Source organism: Cricetulus griseus, chromosome 3 (assembly GCF_003668045.3).
Source record: "Cricetulus griseus strain 17A/GY chromosome 3, alternate assembly CriGri-PICRH-1.0, whole genome shotgun sequence".
Classification (NCBI taxonomy): domain Eukaryota; kingdom Metazoa; phylum Chordata; class Mammalia; order Rodentia; family Cricetidae; genus Cricetulus; species Cricetulus griseus.
In genome coordinates this window covers 199958422-199982981 of record NC_048596.1, presented here as the reverse complement: position 1 = coordinate 199982981, position 24560 = coordinate 199958422, and the positions used below count along the sequence as shown (strand labels likewise).

Here is a 24560-nt window from a genome sequence, read left to right as displayed (position 1 = left end):
GTGTTGGTGGAGCATGCCTTTAATCCCAGCACTCCGGAGGCAGAGGCAGGCGGATCTCTGTGAGTTCGAGGCCAGCCTGGTCTCCAGAGCAAGTGCCAGGATAGGCTCCAAAGCTACACAGAGAAACCCTGTATCGAAAAAAAAAAAAAAAAAAAAGCAACTTGAGGCTACTCTCAGTTACATACCAAGATCAAGACCAGCCCTGGGCTACATGAGACCCTGTCTCAGAATACAAAACAGAAAAGTTAACTAAAGAGATGTTCAGGTAAACGTGTTGGTATACTGTAATTTTTATTCCTTTCTTTAATCACTTCAGGAGTCAGGCTTTGTTAATTTGTGTGAAGATGCCAGTGTGCCAAAGCTCGGTGTGGAACTCAGAGGACAATTTATAGGAGTCAGCTCTCTCACCATGAGGCTCCCCAGGATTGGATTTAGGCTGTCAGGCTTGGTGGCAAGTACATTTTCTTTACTTGCCAGCCCAGAAAAGGAACTTTGTAACAAGACATAACCTGATAAAGATGGAATAGCACAAAAGATGACAAAATCAGAAGGAGCTAGGAAGTTAAGAAGCAAATGGACCATAAGTAAGATACTTAGCAAACTTGAAGATCTATCCTGAGCCAGCAGTGTGGATGAAAGACAGCCATATTTTATCTATTCATAAAGGCCTTGACTGTCCTGAAATTCTCTCTGTAGTCCAGGCTGGCCTTGAACTCACAGAGATCTGCCTGCCTCTGCCTCCCAAGTGCTGGGATTAAAGGCAAGTGCCACCACTGCCCAGCTGCTATCTCATTCTTACCGGCAACGTCTCCAACCTTGGTTCTTTGTGTCCTCAGCCATCCTGACACTCAAACCATGACCATGTGGCTCTTCAGGAACCTATGCATTCTGTGTGAGCAGATAGATGCATCAAGCCCATCCTCTGATACTACTAACACTATGCTTTCTGGTATGTTCACTGCAGGCGGGCTCCTGAGGACAAGTATTCATTTTGACTGTGGGACTAGAGCTGTCTCTCCATTCCTGTGGGCCTAGGGCCTATAATGAGATAAACTCACCAAGTCAACCGTGGGCTTCTGTTTTCTTGAGTGTCAGGAGCTGGGTTTTCCCTTGGGTAGTCCCAGCTCCCTCCCCTCCCCTCCCCTCCCTCCCCTCCCCTCCCCTCCCCTACCCTACCCTACCCTTTTCTTTACTTTGTCTTTTGAGACTGTGTCTTACTGTGTAGCTCTAGCTGGCCTGGAGCTTGTTATGTAGAACAGGCTGGACTCTAACTCTGGCATCCGCTTGCCTCGGCCTCTGCCTCTTGGATGCTGGGATTAAATAAAGGGTGCGCCTCCACACTTTGTCTTCTCTTATTTTTGAGAAGGCTGACCTCTCACATTCACATCAGTCTTGCCTCAGCCCCCACAAAGCTGGAATTACAGGTTTTTAACCATCATGCCTGGCAAGTTTGTATGTTTTCTTTGTTTGCCAAAGATCTGATTCCAGTGTTATGTACTGCTTGTACTTCCTGTGATCTGCCCTAGATAGGTAAAGTTTAAATCAAAGATAAGACAGAAAACCTCAATTCCAGGCTTCCTTAGTCTGATCTTTAAAATTATGGATCAGCCAGGTGTGGTGGCTCATTCCTTTAGTCCCAGCACTCCAGAACCAGAGACATGCAAATCTCTGAATTCAAAGCCAGCCTAGTGCATAGCTTCAGGCCAGCCAAGGCTACGTAGTGAGACCTTCTCTCAACCCCATCCCAAATATAAAATTATGAATCAGTTTGTTTTTCTTATTCCTCAGAGTGTGATGCTTCTGTGGGTAGTGGTTTAGAGTTTAATCCCAGCTATCCCGACTGGGTTGGTAGGTCTGAGATTGAAGCTGATGTAGACAATTTAGCAAAACAAAAGTCTCAAAGCGAACAAAAAAAAAGGTATTTTCCAGGTCCTTAAGTTGATGGTGGACAGCTAGACTAGCCTGAAACTCACAGTCCTGGGCTGGAGAGAGGGCTCAGTGGTTAAGAGTTGTTCTTCCAGAGAACCTGGCTATGATTCCCAGCCCCCATATGGCAATTCACAACCAACAGTAAGTCCAGTCCAGGATATCCAACACCCTCTTCTTCTGGCCTCTGTGGGCATTGAACTCACCTAGTGTGGCGGTGCAGACAAAACACTCAAACACATAAAATAAAAATAAATTCTTAGAAAAGAAGTCCTTATCATAAACTTGACTTTTTTAAGGATTTGGATAAATGCTTTTGTCTCAGTCACGTGGGCAGTGGCAGCTGTAGGAGTTCACCTAGGGCTAGGTGCTCTGCTTCAGAGCAGTTCCCTGTGTACACATGTTCTCCTTGGAGGTGGGTTGTCTAAACCACTGCTGTTTGGAGAACATAATGCTTATAAATTACTTGATTTTTTTTTTTTTTTTTTTTTTTATCTCTCAGGTTTTGTAGAACTATTAGTTTCAAGAGGATTTCAGGAAAGCTGGAACCGAAGACCTATGGAACCTGAAAAGATGCCCCAGGTAGGAAGGAAAAATAAAAGAGCAGAAGAAAATTAGGCTTTTTTGAGGGGAGGGATGATTGTTTTTTCAAGTCAGGGTTTCTCTGTGTAGCCCTGGCTGTCCTGGAACTCACTATGTAGACCAGGCTGGCCTCAAACTCAGTGATCCTCCTGTTTCTGCCTCCAGAGTCCTGGCATCAAAGGCTGTACCACCACATCCAGCTTAATCTTGAACTTCTAATCTTCCTTATTCCACCTCAAAGGTGTTTGGATGGATTATAACTGCGTCACCACTCCATTTTATGACATGTTAGTGACATACATACTCAGCAGAACTTACCTGGATTTATCAAGGGAAATGAGAAAGATCTACCAGGAGTGGGAGGGGATCCAAGGGAAGAACACCTTACAGGCAGTTTCTTATTTTGCTTTACATAATAAGACATTCTCTTGTGTTTTGCCAGCATGTGGCTGCTTGAAAATTACTGAGTGAATTTCTGTTCTGTTGGCAGGTTGCTACTGATGTCCTGCAGAGAATGCTGACTTGTAAGTTGCTTGCTCTGAGCCCCCAGGGTATAAATGACTAATTTGCTTACTAGTAATTCTAGCAGATTCCAGCCTTTCTGTTTGAAGTAACCCATCTCTGCTTCACGGCCTCTAGAGGCCCTGTTTATGTCATACATGTGGTGTGAACTTGCTTCTTTCTTTTTCTCTGGCTCTCAGTTCCTCCTCATAACTCCATATTTTTTTTTCTTCATTTCTTTTTTTTTTTTTTTTTTTTTTTTTTTTTTTTTGAGACAGGATTTGTCTGTAGCTTTGGACTTTTCCTGAAACTCATTCTGTAGATCGGGCTGGCTTTGCACTCACACAGATCTGCCTGCCTCTGCCTCCTGAGTCCTAGGATTAAAGGTGTGAGCCACCATGCCCAGCTAACTTTTTAAATATATATATATAATTGTTTGCCTGCATATGTCTCTATTCAGCATGTATGTTCCTAGTGCTTACAGAGGCCAGAGCAGGGTGTTTCTTCCTCTGGAAGTGGAGTTACAGACAGTTGTAGGCTGCCATGCAGGTGCTGGGAATTTAACCTGGGTTCTCTGAAGAGAAGCCAGTGGTCTTATACAGCTAAACCATCTTTCCTAGGCCCCACATTAATTTCTTGAGCCGTGTCTGGACTATTCCACAGTGTCAGAACACTAATCTGGAACGTTCAGTCCCTAGCACCACTAACTCTCTAGTGCTGTCAAGTGTCACCCAGTACAGTATTTACATTCCACATGTTCTCCTTAACTTTAAAGCCTGGAGATCCCGGTGTCTGATGGCACTTAAATGTCTTGGCTGACCTGGTGTCATCCTAGGAGATTCTGGACCTTCAGAGGCCTGTGACAGAAATTGGTCTGTTGTGGATCTCTGTGAGTTTGAAACCAGCCTCGTCTATAAGAGCTAGTTCCAGGACAGCCTTCAAAGCCACATAGAAACCCTGTCTCGGGGGAAAAAAAAAGAAAAAGAAAAAGGAAAAAAAAGAAATTGGTGTGTTGTCTGAGAGCCTTAGGGTGATACAGGACAGGCCATTCATAGGGCTAATACTTGTTTTCTGTCTTGTGTTCTGTTCTTAGTTGCACTTGATACTCTGGATGCTGATCCACAGGTGACTTCAGCTTACCAGGCAGTGAGGGGCTGGTATGTCTGCGAGGTCTGCTGTTCGTGTGGAAGATATTCTTGCTTTGCTGGGAAGCATGGCATCTTAAACACTTTAATGGTAGCAGTAGCCAACTGGGTACCGTCTGCTGTTTGGTGACTTTGGGGAAGATTGTTGCTAAAGCACTGGGAGGTCAGGAGGTCTGTCCAGCCTTCTCTGAGATAGGGCAAGAGATTCCTTCTTATTCTGGAATCCTGTGCAGACTCCAGATTTCTAGAGCGTGGGGTCCTTCAGCCCTTATTTTTTGTCATGTGCCCAGGGTGACCTCCCTCCCGTGTGTCTGTCGTCAGCTTTGGTGTGCAGCCCCAACCTTCCTAATCTGTATCTAGTCTCCTGCCTGCTTCTGGACTCTTGACACCCTCAGACAATTCACTTCTCTTTTGTTGAAACGACATACCCCTGGATTCATTTGATACCTGTGACTCTGTGGCTTGGTGGAGAAAGTGCTTCCCTGGTTTGAAGTAGGGTGCCACAGGCCAGGGGCGGCGCCCTTCACTTTGTGTTCCCCTTATGCTGTTTGTAGGTGTAGTGTATACTCTGGACATGTGTGCTGTGGTATGATTGCAGTGGATTCTCTGAAGAGGTTCTTCAGTCACACTCTAACTCAGATTCTGATTTACAAGCCTGTGCTGAAAGGTAGGTCACCCTGCTGTGACTGCAGTCCCCTGCCCACTCCTTGGTGAAAGTCCCCAGTCCTTGGTGAAACTCTGACTCTGTCCTCTACAGGCACCTGTAATTTAGTTCCGTGGGTTAAATAAAGCACTTTAAGACCCCTTCAGATAATGACACTTTATCTCAGAGCCTGACATCCTTGTTGTCTGCAACCAAAATTCCTCTGATACTGAAGGATGACCTCAGTTAACAAAAGGAAATGATAATGTCAACAATACTTGGAAAACAAAATTAAAACAGGATTGTCTTTTTACATTGAAACTCTGAAAAAATGGGTTGTTGGGGACCAGGTGGTGGTGGTGCATGCCTTTAATCCCAGCACTCAGGAGGCAGAGATAGACAGATCTCTGTGAGTTCGAGGCCAGCCTGGTCTACAAAGCTAGTTCCAGGACAGGTAGGGCTATTACACAGAGAAACCCTGTCTCAATAAACCAAAATAAATAAATAGGAAGAAACTATTTTTAAAAAATGGGTTTTTGTTTCGTTGATTGTTTTTGTTGATATTGCTTTTGTTTTTTTTAATAAACTCTGACTTGAAGTTTTGTTGATTTTCTTCTTCAGTAGCTGATGCCATTCAAATGCAGAAAGAGTGGAGCTTTGCAAAGACCTGTCACCTACTCACCACTCTGTATTGCAGGGTGAGTGTGAGTCTGCTCCTTGCATCATGATTTAAGGTTTAAGACAGGATCAGACTGACCCCTGTGGACACTACCCATGGACAGAGGTTCAGGAGTGTCCAGCAGAATACAACTGTCCTCAGAATGAGAGTTCTTCCAGCCAGTGTTGACCTCTACAGAGAGGAGAAATATGGAGGCCACTCATGAGGCCCTCACTGAGCCTGAACTTCTCTGGTGTTGGAGTGGAAGGGCTAGAGAGAGTGGAGGGGCCTGTCTGGCAGTTGTTTACTTTGGTGTTGAAAGGAGCTGGGGCTGTTATTTCAGGTTTTTGTGACACTAGGTCCAGAAGAGTCAGTTGGCCGTTTGCAAGAAGTCCTGGAGATGGAGGAGGTTAACTGGAAACATGTGCTCTCCTGTTTGTCTACATTGGTTGTCTGCTTTCCTGAGGCCCAGCAGCTGGTTAAAGGTGTGTGTTCTTGGGAGCCCCGTGATGCTTTGAGCACATGTATGTGTGATTTGCATGCTAATGTCAGTTGAATCCTGAACAGTAGAGGCCAAGCACATTAGTGATGTCCTTCACTCACTTAGAACTTAGGCCCCTGTCTGTCTGTCTGCCTGCTTGCCTATCGATGTTAGTGCTACTTCTGTGAGTCTGGGGCAGTTTGTATCCAGCATGTTGTGACTGTTGCCCCCTGAAGCTCATGTTTGGGTGTGTACATCCTCCCAGCTCGCATACTTAATCACCATCGAAGCTTGAATTTTGTGAGTGAGCTGAGCTGCCCTCACCTCCTTCTGACTATGATATAATCTCACAGACTGGGTGGCCAGTTTGATGACCCGTGCCTTTGAGAGCTGCCACCTGGACAGCATGGTCACTGCATTCCTGATTGTGCGCCAGGCTACTCTGGAAGGCCCCTTTGTATTCCCATCCTATGCAGACTGGTTCAAGGTGAGTTACTGGATAAGTGGGTTATGACAAACTGACATTCCAGAGGCTGTGGGGATGAACTGTTGGCACCCTGTGCTGTGTTCTGTGTGATAAAGGGGGTCAGTTTGGCAAGCTTGGTCAAGACAGATCCTCACATGTAATTCTAGAAGCCTTCTGCTATGCTCTGCTCACAGCCCAGAGGCTCTGTGTCTTCTTATCTGAAACTTTCCTAAGATGGGAAACTGTTCGATAAGAGTAGAATCAATGACTACTTCTTTGTGTCAAATGTACTGTGCCTCTTTTTCCCCTGGAAGTTCTGAGACTTGTGCCTCTTCCTTACTTAACCCCCCATTCCTCCCTCTTTTGTTTTTGGCTGCATCTCTGTGTTTTTGTCTATATAGTGCTCATGAGCCTGAGAGTCATCAGACTTACCTTGGGAGGACTTTGAAAGTACAGATCTCAGGTCATCCCAGGCCTGCTGACTCTGTGCTCCCAAGGTAAAGTCTGGAGGGAGATCCTTGGTATGAGTATAGGTTTAGGCCAGGGTGAGGTGTATGTATATGTGTGTTTGTATACCATGTGTGGTGTATATGTGTGAATGCAGATGCTTTCCACCATGGGTTCCAGGAATCAAGCTCAGACTGTCAAGTTTGCCCAGCAAACACTTAGGTGCTGAGACATCTTGCCAGCTCTAAATCAACCATTTATTTAATTATTATGTATTAATAAATAATAATTATTATTATTTTTAGACAGGTCTCTCTATGTAGCTTTGGCTGGCCTAGAACTCACTGTGTGGGTTATACTGGCCTCAAACTCTCAAAGATCTACCTGCGTCTTCCTCCTGAGTGCTGGAATTAAAGGCATGTACCAACATGTCAAGGTTAAATTATTTTTATTTCTTTGACATAGTGTGTGTATGCATGGAGGTCAGAAGACAACTTTTTTATGTCACTTCTCCACTATGGGTTCTGGAGATCGAACTCTGGTCATCAGGCTTGTCAACTGAGGTCAGAAGAGGGCATGAGATTCCTTGGGGCTGGGGTTACAGGTGGTTGTAAACCACCTGGTATGAATGCTGGGACCCAAACTCAGGTTCTTAGAAGAGCAGCATATGTTCTTAATCACTGAGCTTGTTTCCTCACCCCTCCTTTTAGCCTTTTAATTTCATTTTTATTTTATTTATGTGTATGAGTGTTTTGGTTGCATGTGTATCTGTGTCCGTATGTGTGCTTGGTACCCACGAGGCCAGAAGGCTTTGGATCTCCTAGAACTGGAGTTATAGCTGGTTGTGAGCCACTATGTGGGTTCTGAGAATCAAACCTGGGTCCTCTGGAGGAACATCCAGTGCTCTTAACCTCTGAGCCAGTCTCTCCAATTCCCCATCCTCATTTTACCTTTTAAAATCAACTTTATCAAGGTATAATTTAGGGCTAGGGAGATTGCTCAGTGGGTAAAACACCTGCTGTGCAAGTACAGGACCCCCGAGTTCAAATCCCTAAAACCTACCTAAAGTCACAAACAGTAGCATGTATCTCTAGTCAAGTGACTACAGTCAAGCCTACAGTGACATGGGAGGCAGCAACAAAATCCCCAGGTGCTCATAGGATAGGCATGTGCAATAGTGAACAACAAGAGAGCCTGTCTGCCTGTCTCAACTGGAAAATGATCCCTATGAACAAAAAATTGGGGGTGGGGGGGGGGCCGGCAGCGCTGGTTTCAAGACAGGATTTCTCTGTGGCTTTGGAGGCTGTCCTGGAACTTGTTCTTGTTGACCAGGCTGGTATCGAACTCACAGAGATCCGCCTGCCTCTACTTCCCGAGTGCTAGGTTTAAAGGCGTAGTGCCACCACCACCTGGCAAACAAAATATTTTTTAAAGATATAATTTACAAGCCAGGTGTGGTGGCACATGGCTTTAATCCCAGCACTCAGGAGGAATAGGCAGGTGAACCTCTTAAATTCAAGGCCAGTATGGTCTATAAAGTGAGCTCCAGGCCAGTTAGGGCTATATTTTATTTTGAGACCCTGTCTCAAAATAAAAGAAGAAAACAGAAAAGGAAAAATAACTTATTTATTTTGGCAGATGGGTACACGTGTGGCACAGCATATATGTGGCGACCAAAGGACAACTCGGGATTCAGTTTTCTCCTGCCATGTAGGATCCAGGGGTCAGATCATCGGACTGAACCATTTCACTGGTGGGATGGAGAGATGGCTCAGTGGTTAAGAGCACTGGCTGTTCTTCCAGAGGTCTTGTGTTCAATTCCCAGCAACCACAGATCTGGTGCCCTTTTCTGGCCTTCAGGGAAACATGCAGACAGAACACTATACAAAATAAGTTAATTTAGAAAAAGATAATTTAAAATGGACCCAACTTATCTGTATTTTATGTTTAGTATTTGAACTCCTATTTTAATATTTTTGATTTGTGTTGTGTGTCTGTCTGTGTATACATATACACATACATAAATGGTAGGCATGTGGAGGTCAGAGAACAGCTCTCTGGAGTCTATTTACCACTCTTGAGGCAGTTAGAGAGTGGAGCAATAGCCAACTTTATTTGGAGCATTAGACCATTTATACCCTGAGGGTTAAGAAAGGCCACCTGAGTAAAGTCCTCATGAGTTCAAGCTCTATATAATCATAAAGACAAGCTGCAAAACTTGGGCAAGGCAAAAATATGTTTTTCCATAGAGGCATATAAACAAATTACAATAGCCAGGTGTAATGAATAATTTAAAATGAACTCACTCCTATCTCCTGCACCTGGGAGAGCACAAGAGCACATTCCAAGAGCAATTCCATGCTTTTGAAGAAACTAAGGTCACCAAGACTTGTCTTGTTTTGTGTCTTGGACTGTGTCCTGATGCTTTCCTGCCACATTGTGTGATCTGAGAATTGAACTCAGGTTGTCAGGCCTGTGTACAATGCCCTTACCCACTGAGCCATGTCCCCTGTCCCAATCTGTTGTTTTTTTAAGTTGGAGTCAATTATGTTGCTTGGCGCGCGCTCTCTCTCTCCCTCTCCCTCTCTTCCTCGTGTGTGTGTGTGTGTGTGTGTGTGTGTGTGTGTGTGTGTGTGTGTGTGTGTGTGTGTGTATTGTTGTTTGAGATAGGGTTTCTCTGTGTAGCCTTGACTGTCCTGGAACTCACTCTGTAGACCAGGCTGGTCTCAAACTCACAGAGATCTGCCTGCCTCTTCTTCCCAAGTGCTGGGATTAAAGGCATGCACCACCAACACCCAGCCATTTAATCTATATATATATTTTTAAGCTGTTGATGTGGGGCAGGAGAAATGGCTCAGCCATTAAGAATGCTGGGTGCTCTTCCAGAAGTCCTGAGTTCAAATTCTAGCACCACATCTATAATGTGATCTGATTCCATTCTGGTGTGTAGATATGCATGCAGACAAAGCACCCATATACATAAAATAAATAAATAAATAAATAAATAAATAAATAAATAAATAAATCTCTTTTAAAGGGAAGAATTGATATAAGCCAGGATGTGGTGGCATATGCCTTCCATCCCGATACCTAGTTGACAGAGGTATGTGGGTCTCTGAGTTTGAGGCTACATAGTGAATTCCAGGTTAGCCAGGAGTGAGACCTTGTCACACACACAGACACATACAACAAAACAAAAAAACCAACAAAGCCCTATTAATATTGTATGTGTATATAGTTGCTGACGGTGTCACTGTACCATGTCATAGTTAAATGTAATTTTATGTAGTTTTTCCTTGGCTTCCTATTGTGTAGGGACATTTCTGATTTTAGTGAGTTTGGAGGCAAATTAATGTGTCAGGAGAGTCTCAGGTGCTGAAATGAACCTATTTCTGAGTTAAGAGCCTTAACCAGGTGGATAGACTGTGTTCCTGATAGTCACAGTGTCCCATTCTTACTATTTTTGTTTGTTTTACTTTGTTTTGGGGACAGGGTCTCATGTAACCCAGGCTGGCCTCAATTTCACTATATTGTTGAGGATAAACTTCATCCTTGATCCGTCTGCCTCCACCCCCAGAGTGCTGCACTACCTCATGTGTTTTTTAAAGGGTTGCTAGGGATTGAACTCAGGATACCATTCATGCTAGACAAATGTTCTGCCAACTGAGGTATATCTGCACCTCTTTTTTGTTCTTGTTGTTTGTTGTCTTGAGACAGGGTCTTATTAGTCCAGTCTGGCCTGGAATCACCATGTATCCCTATAGCATTCCTCTTGCCTCAGCCTCCCAAGTTTGGAATTACGGGCTTGAGCCACCACATTCTGTCCATAGATACTATTTGCATAGCAATTGTAGCTTCTGTTTTGATAATCTTGGCTCATCTCTGTCATACATTTTTAAATCTCTGAACCAAAGTTACTTCTCTCGTTTTCTCAGCAGCAGTCTTCTGTGTGGGGCAGATCATAGCTCCTGAGCACAGCCCACAGAGTGGCCACCACAGAGCAGTACCTGATGTGATCTCTCTCTGCAGGAGTCCTTTGGGAGCTCACTTGGCTACCACAGCTGCAGCAAGAAGGCACTGGTCTTCCTCTTCAAGTTCCTGTCTGACCTTGTGCCCTGGGAACCCCCTCGGTACATGCAGGTAAGGAGCCAACAGCTGCATCCTGCTGTCCTTTATATAAGGGTCCACCTCCTGCAGATCACACTGATCCAGGACTGGTTTCTGCCCTTCAACAGACAGTTCAGGTGATGCCCAGCATTGGTGTATAGTGAACCAGCACAGGTACCTAGTAACACCCACATACCCACCTAAGAAGAAGAAAATGTATTCTACCAGTGTGCAATAAAGTGCCTGCTATATAGGCTCTCAGAAGGACAGTAGGCCCAGGTGGGGTCTGGAAAGATGTTATGGGGGAAGTGAGTATATGAGTATATGTACATGGTGATAGCATGGATCTATCTGGGTCTTCTACATGCCAACATCCAGTTATGCCATTGTTGAAGATGCTTTCTTTATTCTATTGTATAACTTTTAGCTTCTTTGTCAAAAATCAGGTGTTCATAGCTGTGTGGGTTAATATCAGGGTTTTCAATTCGATTCCATTGGGCTACCTGTCTATTTTTGTGCCAACACCAGGCTGTTTTCAGGACTATAGCTCTATAATAGAGCTTCAAGTCAGGAATGGTGATGCCTCCGAAAATTCCTTTATTATACAGGGTTGTTTTGGCAATCCTGGGTCCATATAAAGTTAAGTATTGTTCTTTCAAGGTGTGTGAAGAATTGTGCCGGTATTTTGATGGGGATTGCATTGAATCTATAGATTGCTTTTGGCAAGATTGCCATTTTTATTATTTTGATCCTACCTATCCAAGAGCATGGGAAATCTTTCCATTTTCTGGTATCTTTAATTTCTTTCTTTAAAGATTCAAAGTTCTTGCTATACAGATCTTTCGCTTGTTTGGTTAGTTAATTTTAATTATAATTGTTTGGCAATGGCTCAGGCTTATTACTGGCTAGCTCTTACATTTAAATTAACCCATTTCTATTAATCTGTGCATCACCATATGGCCCGTGGCTTACTGGTAATGCTCTGGTATTTTACTCCTCCGGTGGCTGCTGTCGTCTTTTTTGACCCCACCTTCTTTTTCCCTGTATTCAGTTTGGCTTTCCCACCTAGCTATATTCTGCCTTGCCATAGGCCAAAGAAGCTTTATTCATCAACCAATAAAAGCAACACATATTTGCAGCATCCAGAAGGACATCCCACATCAGGCAGCCTTCTCTTGTGGGTTTGTTTGAGACATGTATCACCATGTACCTCTAGCTAGCCTAGGACCTGCTATGTAGACCAGGCTGGCCTTCAACTTGACATGATGTTTGCCACTGCCTACTGAGTGCTGGAATTACAGGTGTGCATCATCGCCACACCCAACTTCTTGTGGTTTTTTATTTCAAAAATTATATGTCTCATGCCTGCTAGTGGCCATCTCTTATGGTCACTATACCCATTGCCATGTGCTGGTAATGTCCCGGTGAGAAGTACTGTTATCCTGTGGCTTGACATTGCTGTACTGTATTCTCTTGTAGGTGCATATTTTCCACCCACCGCTGGTCCCAAGCAAGTACCATTCCCTCCTGACAGACTACATCTCGTTGGCCAAGACAAGGCTTGTTGACCTTAAGGCAAGTCTGCCCACTGCTCTAGCCCTGCCTGGTCGTACCCAGTGCCTGTCTTTGTATTCACACATTTGTTTTTCCCCTTTGAAGGTTTCCGTAGAGAATATGGGACTCTACGAGGATTTGTCCTCCTCTAGGGACATTGCTGAGGTAATGTGTACTAGGCTTTTTCTTTTAGGCCACCAACCAGTTCCCAAATCATGACACACAAACTTATTAGTTTGGAATGCTCGGCCTAGCTTAGGCTCATTTCTGGCTATCTCTCTCTCTCTCTTTTTTAAGATTTTATTTATTTATTATGTATACAACAATGCTTCCATGTATATCTGCACAACAGAAAAGGGCAACAGATCTCATAACGGATGGTTGTGAGCCACCATGTGGTTGTTGGGAATGAACTCAGGACCTCTGAAAGAGCAGCCGGTGCTCTTAACCTCTGCGCCATCTCTTCAGCCCCCCTGGCTATCTCTTTTAATTTAACCTGTTTCTCTTTATCTACCTTTTGCCTCGGGGCTTTTTACTTTTCTTTCCTTCTGAGTATTTTTCTTTCACTTCTTCTCATGTCTGCTGCCTGGCAGCTGCCTGGCTGGCCTTGGCTGTCTCCTCTTTCTCTCTTCTCTTTTCCTTCTCCTCTCTCATTCCTGTTAAGCCTAGATTTCTTCTCCTAGTTATTCTCTCTGTCTGTCAGCCCCATCTATCCTTTCTCTGCCTAGGCCATTCAGCTCTTTATTAGACCAATCAGGTGCCTTAGGTTACGTAATTAAACAAATACAGCATAAAGTAACACACATTTACATAGTTAAAGTAATATTCTGAAGCATAAACAATTGTAACAATCTGGGCATTGGTGGTGCATGCCTTTAATCCCAGCACCTGGGAGGCCAGACTGATCTACAGAGTTCCAGGATAGGCTCCAAAGCTACACAGAGAAACCCTGTCTCGAGAGACCAAAAAAGAAAAAAGAAAAAAAAAAAAAACCAATAAAAACAAATGTAACCCATCTTTGCCTAGTTAAATTAATATTCTAAACAGTATGAACATTGCTTTTGGTTGACCCACAGTAGTCTTTGGTTCACTTGTCTTTTGACTTGAGTGATTTGGCCTTTAATAGCCTGTTTTCCTGAAAGTGTTTTGTCTATACTGTCCCTTGGAGTCTTTGTATGACAACACTAGCAGAGGAGAGTAGCCATGTTCAAAGACTGGATTCTCCTCAGGATTTTTGAGTTTACATGTTTTTTCATGAATTGTATTTCTCAGATTTTTATGATACTTGTTTGTATGCTCATATACACATGCTGTGATGCATGTGCAGAAGTTAGAGGCTCTCGAGGGAGTCAGCTCGCTCTCTTCACCTTGTGGGTCCCAAGGATTGAACGTAGGTTGGCAGCTTGCTGGAGCACCTTTACCTACTGGACCATCTTGCTGGCCCAGTTTTATTTTTCATTTTTTTATAATGTTGTCAGAAGAATGGGGCATGCTTGAATATGTGTGGAGGACAGAGGGCAACTTGTGGAGTGTTTTCTCCTTCGTGGGAATCCAGGGTCTCTAATTCAGGGTTCCCAGGGGCCTGCATGACAGGTGTTACCCACTGAGCCATTTTGCCTCTCTCTCTGTTTCTCCCGTCTTCATTTTGTTTGTGACAGGCTCATATAGCTCAGGCTGGCTTTAAACTCCTCAGCTGCCTCCTTCAGTCTCCTGTGTACTTGGATTATAGACATTACCACCGCATCTAGCTGTAACATTTCATAATTTTTTTGAAATCTCCAAGTTAAGTCTCTATTCAGGCTCATCTGGAAGCCTTCCTCCTCTCCTAGAAGAGCAACAGAGGAGAGGTAGAGAAATGGCTTGTGCCAGAGGAGTTAGGAGAATGGCACTGGCTTTTGGAGCTGAGCAGACCCTAGGGCCCATGTGAGCCCACAAAGCAGGACTTGGGGGATTTGTGATTGTTCCAGGTTGTTTGGGACCCATTTCACCTTTTACCTCTAAATGTCCAGAAACTCATGGCAACAAGGAACAGCAGGTTGGTGCCAGGTTTTTACACTTGCTTATTTCTCAAGTCTTCGTTCTTTCTTGATCCCTCCCTGTATGGAAGTAGCCTCAGAGCCAAGCGATCCAAGATGTCGAGAAGGCCATCGTGGTGTTTGAACAAACAGGGAAAATCCCAATGCCTGTCATGGAGGCCAGGTAGGAAGAGGCTGCTGCAGAGCATCCTCTGGCTACAGCATATCCAGACAGGGCCATGCTGCCATTAGTAACCTGGGACTCTCGAAGTCTGTCCCACTTTGATCACAAGGTCTTATGGGGGTGGAGGTGTCATAATCTATCGTGGGAGACAGGAGTGGATGCTGTATCAAAGGTGAGGTCTTGAAGTGGCATAGAGTGAGGGTGGGTCTGTGTCTTTTACTTTTTTTTTTTTTCTGTCATTTTTGTTTTAAGACAGAGTTTCATTGTGTAGCTTTGGCTGATCTGAAACTCTTTATGTAGACCAGACTGGCTTTGAACTCATTGCCTGCCTCTGTCTCTTGGGTACTAAGATTAATGTCATGTCTGTGTTCACTTCTGTGACAGCATATAGTACCCTCACTTGATGAAATAGGCAATAGATGGTACCTATCTGAAGCCATGTGGGAATGAAGGATTGTTGACCCACAGTTTAGCAACAAATTTTTAGTTAGTGCTTCCAGGGTGACCAATGTAGACCCAGCCTAGGGAATTGAGTAGCTTTATTGAATTCATTGTGATTCCTGAACATCTTGAATTTTGATTGCTATCAATATTGGTGAACTCAGCCAAACTCATGAAGTTTTGAGATTGCTTCCAAGCAGAAAGCTCATGGTGGCCTCGGTGCAACCCTCATAGCCTTAGATTAGCCTGGATTCCATGGCCAGTCCTGAGGAGGGTAAACATGGTCCTGATCTCATGGACTTGATGGCTTGATGGCTACTCAAGGTGCCTTTGAAAGATGCTTCTTACAACAGTGGGGGTAGGGTGGGCAGGGGACTTAAAAACATGATCAAGCCCAGGCATGGTAGTTCATACTTCTAATCCCAGCACTTCGAAGGCATAGGCAAGCAGATCTCTGTGGGTTTCGGGCCACTCTTGTCTACACAAATGGTTTCAGGCTAATCAGGGATACACAGTGAGATGCTGCCTCAAAACAAAACAAAACCCACATGATCAGCCAGGTCTGGTGGTACCCACCTGTGATCTCAGTGCCTGAGGGATGGAGGCAGGTAGAGCAGGAGTTCAGGGTTTTTGCCACATAGTGAGTTTGAGACCAACTGGGACTGTATCAGATCAACTGGGACTCTGTTTTGAAAAATGAAATGAAAGAAAACCAGAGTGACCCTTGAAGTGAGAACCCTTGGGTAGTGAGTGACGTGATGGAAGAAGCCTTCTCCTGTGTTCATTATAGTGTGTCTGCCTTTCTGTGCCACAGCATATTCAGGAGGCCCTACTTCCTGTCCCACTTCCTCCCCGCCCTGCTCACACCGAGAGTGGTGAGTGCATGCTCATCTTCTACCCACACCTCTGGGAGCTAAGTTCCCTGCCTGCTGCTCACATGATTGCTCTTTTCACAGCTCCCAGAGGTTCCTGACTCCCGGGTGGCCTTTATAGAGACCCTGAAGAGGTAAGCAAGAGCTTGCACAGAGGCTGCTCCGTGTCCAATGGGTTTTCCAATGAGTTTTAATTTTTTCCAATGAGTTTTAATAGGGCAAAGAATTTGAGTTCTTTTATAGATAAATTTACCACTCGTGTCTTTTGTTCTTAAGATACTGGCTCCAGGTGGGTGGCAGTGGTGCATGCCTTTTATCCCAGCACTCAGAGGTAGAGGCAGGTGGAGCTCTGAGTTTGAGGCTAGCCTGGTCTACAGAGCAAGTTCCAGGTCAGCCAGGGCTACACAGAGAAACCCTGACTCAAAAAAGCAACCAAGCCATCCCATCCCCCCCACTCCTCCCCCAAAATTCCTGAGATTCTTTTTTATTTACTTATTATCATCTTTTTACTTATTTATTTGAAATAGGGCATCACCAAGTAGCTCTGGAGCTCAGACATGCGCCTGTCTCTGCCTCCTGAGTGCTGGGATTAAAGCATGTACCATCACACTGGCCTTTATTTTTATTTATTCATTTATTTATTTTTTGGTTTTGTCAAGACAGGGTTACTCTGTGTAGCCCTGGCTGTCCTGGAACTCACTCTGTAGACCACTTTAAAACACTTAATTAAATAGTATCCATAATTATTTACTTCAATTGGCCACATACCAAAGTTGAAGTGATACAGAAAAGATTAATATGGCCTGTGTGGAAGGGTAACATGCAAATGTACAAAATTCTTTGTTTTTACCAAAGTCCACAAGCCTCCCATCTGTTGCTGTCTTGTTAAGCAACACTTGAACTTGTTAAGCAGCTGAGGCTGACTCTTAACTCCCCATTCTCCTGCATCCACCTCCCAAGTGTGGAGATTATAGGTGTGCACTACTACAGCTACCGCCTAAGGACTGGGATTACAGGCATGCACCGCCATGTCTGCCTTGAACTGAATTTAATGTAGTTATATACAAAACAATGGGCTTTATGCCACTGTCTAGTTCTCGAATGTATGCTGGCAGCTTTTAGTATCTTGTAAAATGAATTGGGTAACCTCTTTCTGTTTGTTGGAACTATTTGCTGAATCAAAGATTCGGCTTTAAGTTTGGCAGAATGTGGTATAAAAACCTTTTTCTGCTGACATTTGCAGTCATGGACTTTGGCTATGGATTCAGCTTTGTGAATTACTGTTCAACACCTGCTTTATTCCTTTTCCTTCCCTTCCTCCTTTCCTCCCTCCCCCGCTTCTCTCTGTTTCCTTGTAACTTTTATTTCAGGCCTGGGACCTGGAGGTGCATCTAATCCTTAGTAGAGGCTGGCTGGCTGATCTCTCCTGCATTTAAGGATGGAGTGGTCTGGATAGCAGGTTCTTGGTCAGCAAGGGCTACACACTGAGACATTTTCTCATCAAAACAAAACTACTAAAAAAAATTGTTTTTAATTTCATTTGATTGTTTTTTGTTTTTTTCCTTGTGCTGGGAATATAACCCAGGGCCCTTCACATGAGCAGCACTCCTGGTCCTGTCTGAGGTTAAATCACTGACAGTGTTTTACATGGTAGAGGTGCTGATAGGAAGTGAGACTGTCTATGTGTTTGTAGTGGCATTGGCAGCAGCCACCTGCCAGCATGGAAAGGACTGTCACTCCTCCCCGGACATCCCACTGTACAACACACAGCTCTAGAATGGCACTGGAAATGCACTCAGAAGAATTCTGCACAATTATTCTCATGGTGCTGTGAGGCTACTTCAGACCCAACCATCTGAAATTGGCAAAATTCAAATTGGAGCCTGTGCTCCAAAGTAAAAAACCCAATTGACAGATCAGAACCACTGTAAGAGTAGCGATCTGGAAATTAATCACACAGACTGCTGAGTGTCACCTGAATATTCTAATGATTTTTTAAAATTAGCACTTGGGCTAGAGAGATGACTCAGTGATTAAGAGCACTGACTATTTCTTCCAGAGGTCCTGAGTTCAATTCCCAGCAACCACATGGTGGCTCACAACCAACTTGAATGAGATCTGGTGCCCTCTGCTGGCATGCAGGCAGAAGACTGTACATAATAAATAAATAAAATCTAAAAAAAAAAAAAGAGCACTGACTGTTCTTCCAGAGGACCCAGGTTCAAGTCCCAGCACCCACATGTTGTTAGATCACAACTGTAATTCTAATTCCAGGGTATTTGACACCTTCACACCAATGCATGTAAATTTAAATAAATTATTAAAATTAACACTCAGTATTTATTATTAGGACATGACATGTTATAAAATCATAGGTACCACTTAAATCTGTATATAATTTTAAAGTCATAAATGTGATTTGTTTTCTTCTAAGACTAATAAATGGCTAGAGGTGTAGCTCTATGGTAGAGTGTTTGCCTACTGGGCCTAATCCCCAGCACTGAAAAAAAGGAATAAACACAAAACAATACAATATGTACTGGTGTAATGGCTTTGGAATTAGAAACCTAAACACTGTCATAGTTGACATTGGCATTGCTTTCTTTTTATCAAGAGCAGATAAGATCCCCTCATCATTATACAATGCCTACTGCCAAGCCTGTGCCACCGCTGAGGAGAAGCAGCCCAAAAGTAAGGCTCTGGTCACCTTGTGTTCCTAAGCTTTCCATTTCTGTCATGAGTCTGTCACCAGCACCTGCATCGGCAATCTCAGTGGTCAGGTTGTGCTCACCCAGGTGCAGGAGGCCTGTGACGTCCTAACCATGACACCTGGGGACCAAACAATATGTTATCAGCTCATGGATATTGTCTCAGAGGCCTTGACAACCTCCTGGGAAGCATGAGGTAGAAGCCTCTGTATTTGGAATCTTTACATGTAGCTCAAGGCCCGCAGCATAGGCAGGTATGATTATTTTCTAACGGGAAATTTGGTTTGTAGCAAGTTGCAGGGTTTTTTGTTTTTTATTTTATTTTATTTTATTTTATTTTATTTTATTTTATGTGTGTGGGTGTTTTTGCCTGTATGTCTGTGCAAAGAGGCCAGAAGAAGGGGTTGGGTCTCCAGGAACTGGAGTTACAGACGGTTGTAAGCCACCATATGGGTTCTAGCAATCAAACCCAGCAGCTAGCACTCTTAACCCCTGAGCCGTCTGTCCAGCCCTGGGCTGAGGGTCGCTCTTGTCTCTGGGAAGCTGTAATCAATAAGCCACCATCCCTGCAGTGTGTGGCTAGCATGTTCTATCCGTCCCATTCTTCAGTGCCATGTGGCTCTGACAGCTAGCATGACAACAGTGAGAGGAGCATCAAAAGAAGTTGCTGTTGTTTAAACTTCACGTTTTCAATTATTTATTAATTTCTTTACTTTAAACAGTGTTTCTTGTATCCTTGGCTAGCCTTAAACTCTCTATGTAGCTGAGAATGACCTTGAACTTTTGAGCCTTCTACCTCTACCTCCCAAGTGCTGGGATTCTAGGTATGTGCAGCCATATTTTTATGTGTAGTACTCGTATGGAACCCAGGGCTTTGTGCATGTTGGGCAAGCAGTCTACCAACTAAATTTCTCTGTGAAATCCTGGCTGTCCTGGAACTCACTCTGTAGACCAGGCTGACTTTGAACTCACAGAGATCTTCCTACCTGTGCCTCCCAAGCAGTGGGATTAAAGGTGTGCAGTTCTTTTGTTCTTTTGCCCTTTTCTTTCTTCCTTTCTTCCTTCCTTTTGTTTATCTTTTTTTTTTTTTTTTTAAGATTTAGTTATGTATACATGCCTGCATATTTGCCTGCACACCAGAAGAGGGCACCAAATCACATTATAGATGGTTGTGAGCCACCATGTGGTTGCTGGAAATTGAACTCAGGACCTCGAGAAGAGCAACCAGTGCTCTTAACCTGTGATCCATCTCTCCAGTCCCTGTTTCCCCATTGTTTTGACTGGATTGTTTTTCTTTTGGTGTGTAATTGAGTTCATATATTCTGGATATTATTCCCCAGTAACATGAATAGCTGGCAAAGATTTTCTCCCATTCTGTAGCCTGTTTGCTTTGTTCTGCCAGAGCTTTTTTTTTTCTCTTTTTATTATTATTATTATTATTATTATTATTATTATTATTATTATTAATTCAAGTTAGGGAACAGGCTTGTTTCACATGTAATTCCCCTCTCCCTCTCCCTCTCCCTCTCCCTCCCCTCACCCCCATTCCTTCTCCCCCACTGCCAGAGCTTTTTAATTTGATGCAATGCTATTTGTCAGTTCTTGCTATTAGTTCCCAAGATGTTGGGAGTCCTATTGAGAAAGTTGCCTGTGCCTATGTCTTCATGTGTGTTTCAGGTCTTACAGTGAGGGCTTCAGTCCATTGTTAATTAATCTATTTGATCTAAACATGATGAGAGGAATAGTGTTCTAAAAGATTTCTGTCTTCTACTTATGGATTTCAAGTTTTCCAGACACCATTTGTTAACTTCTTTTGTCCAGTGTATGTTTCTGGCACTGTGATACCTCCTGCATTGTTCTTTGGTTGAGCTCTTGCTCTCCTGAGACTGTCATTGTTCTGGAGGTGCCATGGAGACTGTGAAAGTGTGTCTGGGTGGCAAGGAATGTGTATGGAGGTCCGTGAGAACTTGTAGGAGCTGGTTCTCTCCTACCCTGTGGATTCTGGGAATCTAGCTCAGATTTTCATGCTTGACAACAGGCCCTTTACCTTCTGAGTCAACTGACTGACTCTTGCTTTTCTTTCAAAATATGTGGTAGATCTTCCTTTATATAACTAAAATGGTGTATGTGTTAGGGGTTTTGAACCAGTGCCTATTGCAAATATGAGTCTTCTTGCTGTGAGCTAAAGGCTAAAACTTCTCTCCAGCACTAACTCTTAGTGTTTCTTCACATCCTGTTATAAAGAGAGTATAGCCATGTTACTTAAAAGTTTGGGAAATGAATGAACTGTTATGCATCTGTGATTCTGACCCTGTCCCCAAGCAGTCACCCAGGCTGTGCTGCTGTTCTTTCATTATATATATTTTTCACAGTTATATATCACTTTTTTTAAAATTTTATTTTCTGTGCATAGCTGTTTTACTTGTATATGTTTGGTGCCCTCAGAGGCCAGAAGAGGGCATCAGATTCCCAGAGACTGGAGTTACAGATCGTTGTGACCCAAAGCATGGGTGGTAGGACTCAAACCTGGGTTTTCTGGAAGAGCTGGTGGTGCTCTTAATCCCTGAGCTCTCTCTCCAGGTGCTCTCTCTCTCTGTCTCTCTTCCTTAAACTTGTGTGTGTGTGTGTGTGTGTGTGTGTGTGTGTGTGTGTGTGTGTGTGTGTGTATTATGTTATACCGGGAGGTGGTGGTGCACTCCTTTAATCCCAGCACTCAGGAGGAAGAGGCAGGTGGACCTCTGTGAATTTGAGGCCAGCCTGGTCTACAGAGCAAGTTCCAGGACAGCTAGAGCTACACAGAGAAACCCTGTCTCAGAAAACAAAACAAAACGAACAATAGAAAGTATGTTGCTAGGAATTAAACCTAGTGCCTTGTACAGTACAGGCACATATTGTGCTGGTGAGTGACATCTCCAGTCTCAGTGTTTTATTTTTGCTATTATTTGCATTATCCAGCTCAAAGGGAGAAACCCCCCAGAGACTGAGTGCTGTCCACACAAAGCAGTACACATCAGCATTTCCCCAAGTGCATGAGGTTTTACTGTTTGTAATAAAGAATCCCATTGAGTGTGATTACCATTGACCTAATTTTTAATGTCTTTTAATGTTCAGATGCCACCCCAGGAAAAAAGACCAAGCCTGACTGTGCTGAACAGCCCCTGGGACTGCTCTCAGCAGCACTTGAAGAGCTCAGAGCTTTAATGACAGACCCCACCCAGTATGATGGTAAGAAAGAGGGATGGGGCTGTGTGTGGTATAGAGTTTTTGTGCTCTGGGTACATGCATGTAGCCATAGTGACAGAGGCTGGCCTGTCATTCCTGTAGCTCAGCATTTGCCAGATGAACCTGCCCACAGACTGATGGGGATAGCTGCACTGTATTACCACACTCCCTACCTAGACAGGAGGTGGGTCATCTTGTTTGTATTGCGATAAGACAGATGATAGAAAAGAAGGAAACTGAAGTTCGTAAGCACAGATTCTTACTGATTATCTAAGTAGGCACCTTGGAGGTTTCCCACTTTGTTTCTGCTTCTGAGCATTTTGTGAGAGTGCAGATGGCCACCTGTGGGTCTTCAAAGCACTGGCTTGCCCAGCAGCCCCTGGCATCAGTAACAAACTTGCAGTGCTCCCAGGTTTTTATTTTAATTGATGTATAATTTAAAGTAAATTCACCACAGTTTTTACTGTGTGTGCTAGTCTAGTTTCTGTTGCTGTTAAAAAATAAAAAAGAAAGATGGCGGTGATGGCACACGCCTTTAATCCCAGCACTCGGGAGGCACAGGCAGGTGGATCTCTGAGTTCGAGGCCAGCGTGGTTTACAGAGCAAGTTCCAGGACAACTAGGGCTGTTACACAGAGAAACCCTGTCTTGAAAAACCAAAACCCAACAAACAAATAAAACTTGACAAATACAACAACAACAACAAAAACCACTTGAATTGGGATTGGACAGGTGGCTCAACGGTTAAATAGAGGATCTGGCTTTGGTTCCCAGCATCCATATCAGGTAACTTATCAGCTCCAACATCAGGTTGTCCACCATTCTCTTCTGGATTCCAGGCACCGTCACTCACATGCACATACACATACCCACACAGAGCACACATTCATACATGTAATAAAAATCATTGAAAACAAAAACTCTGGCCGGGCATTGGTGACGCATGCCTTTAATCCCAGCACTTGGGAGGCAGAGGCAGGCGGATCTCTGTGAGTTTGAGAACAGCCTGGTCTACAGAGTGAGTTCCAGGACAACCTCCAAAGCAATACAGAGAAACCCTGTCTCAAAAAAAAAAAAAAAAAAAAAAAAAAAAAAAAAATCCACAGTAAGGTAAAAATCTATCATGCATATTTTTGGTTTGGATGTGGGTTGTCATACAATGAAAGATTCAGAGTTTTTTGTTTTTTGTTTTTTGTTTTGTGCCACCAATGCCTGGCTTATGGATTCATTTTATAGAAGCCAAGACAGCCTCATAGGGAGGCATTAACTAACTTGTACATTGCCACAGCTTTGCTGAGGCTGTGGATCCTTGACACAACCATTCAGGCCAAGTATACAGGCATCAGCACAACTTCCTAGGCTGTTTGTGTAAATGTGCTGTTTATGGCTTTGTGTGTGCACATGCAGATGAGCTCCTGCTCTGTTGCCCATGCTGGCCTTAATCTCAGCCTCCCACATGTTGGAATTTATAGTCATTCACCACTACATCAGAATGTAGCTCAGAATGTAGCATTGGTGGAACATTAGGAAGAGTTCCAGGGTGTAAGCAAACGAAAAATGGATGCCAGGTCAGCTCTGACAAAGCAACAGAGGTTTGCATGCTTGAGTTCCCAAGGCCTTTGCAGAGATCCTAAGTATCTTCAGTCTATAAGACTGTGTGCTTAGACAGATAGGAGTGTCACACCTTAGACAGGCTGTGGCTGCTACAGTGTGGCCATCCTTCCTTCCTTTCAGAGGAGGCTCCATGTTGGGGGGTAGCAGCTTGACCAATGCTACCTCGTAGCTTACAAGGCCCTGCCAACACTTCATGGTGTTCCTTCCCAGTGTGTTCCTGATGTAACTCGTTTCTCTGTTTGCAGTTATATCTGCTCAGGTGGCTGTGATTTCTGAAAGACTAAATGCTGCTTTGGGTCACAATAACGATGATGGCAGCCTCCGAAGATCAAAGATTCAGCTCAGTGTCCTTACTCCCACACTCCAGAGACAGGACCAGACGGTATGTCTGTGAGGACCCGGCTGTGGCCCCTTCTTAGATTATAGAAAAGGTATGCAGTCAGATGTTGAACACACAAGCACTAGCTATGCCACACTTGGCCAGCCTCCCTTGCCTGTTTGTGGCTAAAGAGATGTTCTTTCTTGTTTAGAAGTTTTTTTGATACAGAGCTACTCATGTAGCCCAACTGGCCGAGGCTGAACTTGAATTTCTGCTCTCCCTCTCCACATCCCAAGTGATGGGATTATGTGTGCTCCACCAGCTTGCTTTTTCATTTAAAGAAGTCCATGTGGCAAAGGCTGTTTTTTTTTTTTTAATTTTTTTTTATTAATTCAAGTTAGGGAACAGGCTTGTTTCACATGTAAGTCCCTTCTCCCTCTCCCTCTCCCTCCCCTTACCCCTATCCCTCCTCCCCCACCTCCAACCTACCCCCCACCCCATCTACCCACCACTCCCCAGGCAGGGTAGGACCCTCAACAGGGGCTCTGCAAAGTCCACCAAATCTTCCTGTGCTGGTCCTGGGCCCTTCCCCATGTGTCCAGGGCCAGAGTGTATCCCTTCATGTGGGATGGGTTCTCAAAGTCCCTTCTTACACCAGGGAAAAATACTAATCCAC

At 44.0% G+C, this 24560-nt stretch overlaps 1 protein-coding gene across 15 annotated transcripts in view; it reads left to right on the top strand.

The window, feature by feature from the left end:
- The window catches only part of Fanca (FA complementation group A), a 55580-nt gene that overhangs the window by 9165 nt on the left and 21855 nt on the right, over positions 1–24560 (top strand). For 6 of the 15 annotated variants that reach the window (XR_004769305.1, XM_027410592.2, XM_027410595.2 and 3 more), the window contains 17 exons: positions 837–949; positions 2429–2508; positions 2999–3032; positions 4103–4166; positions 4709–4821; positions 5419–5495; positions 5799–5940; positions 6290–6423; positions 10879–10989; positions 12436–12531; positions 12616–12675; positions 14621–14709; positions 15965–16025; positions 16107–16156; positions 18637–18713; positions 21842–21955; positions 23811–23947. Coding sequence is in view for 11 of the 15 variants with exons in the window: in XM_027410592.2 (XP_027266393.1) it covers positions 837–949; positions 2429–2508; positions 2999–3032; positions 4103–4166; positions 4709–4821; positions 5419–5495; positions 5799–5940; positions 6290–6423; positions 10879–10989; positions 12436–12531; positions 12616–12675; positions 14621–14709; positions 15965–16025; positions 16107–16156; positions 18637–18713; positions 21842–21955; positions 23811–23947 (1552 nt within the window). In the remaining 4 variants the exon portion in view is untranslated. Of the gene's footprint in view, positions 1–836; positions 950–1720; positions 2071–2428; positions 2509–2998; positions 3033–4102; positions 4264–4708; positions 4822–5418; positions 5496–5798; positions 5941–6289; positions 6424–10784; positions 10990–12435; positions 12532–12615; positions 12676–14620; positions 14710–15964; positions 16026–16106; positions 16157–18636; positions 18714–21841; positions 21956–23810; positions 23948–24560 lie in introns of those variants that run through there. The other 9 variants (XM_027410593.2, XM_027410596.2, XR_004769308.1 and 6 more) reach the window with 9 other exon arrangements.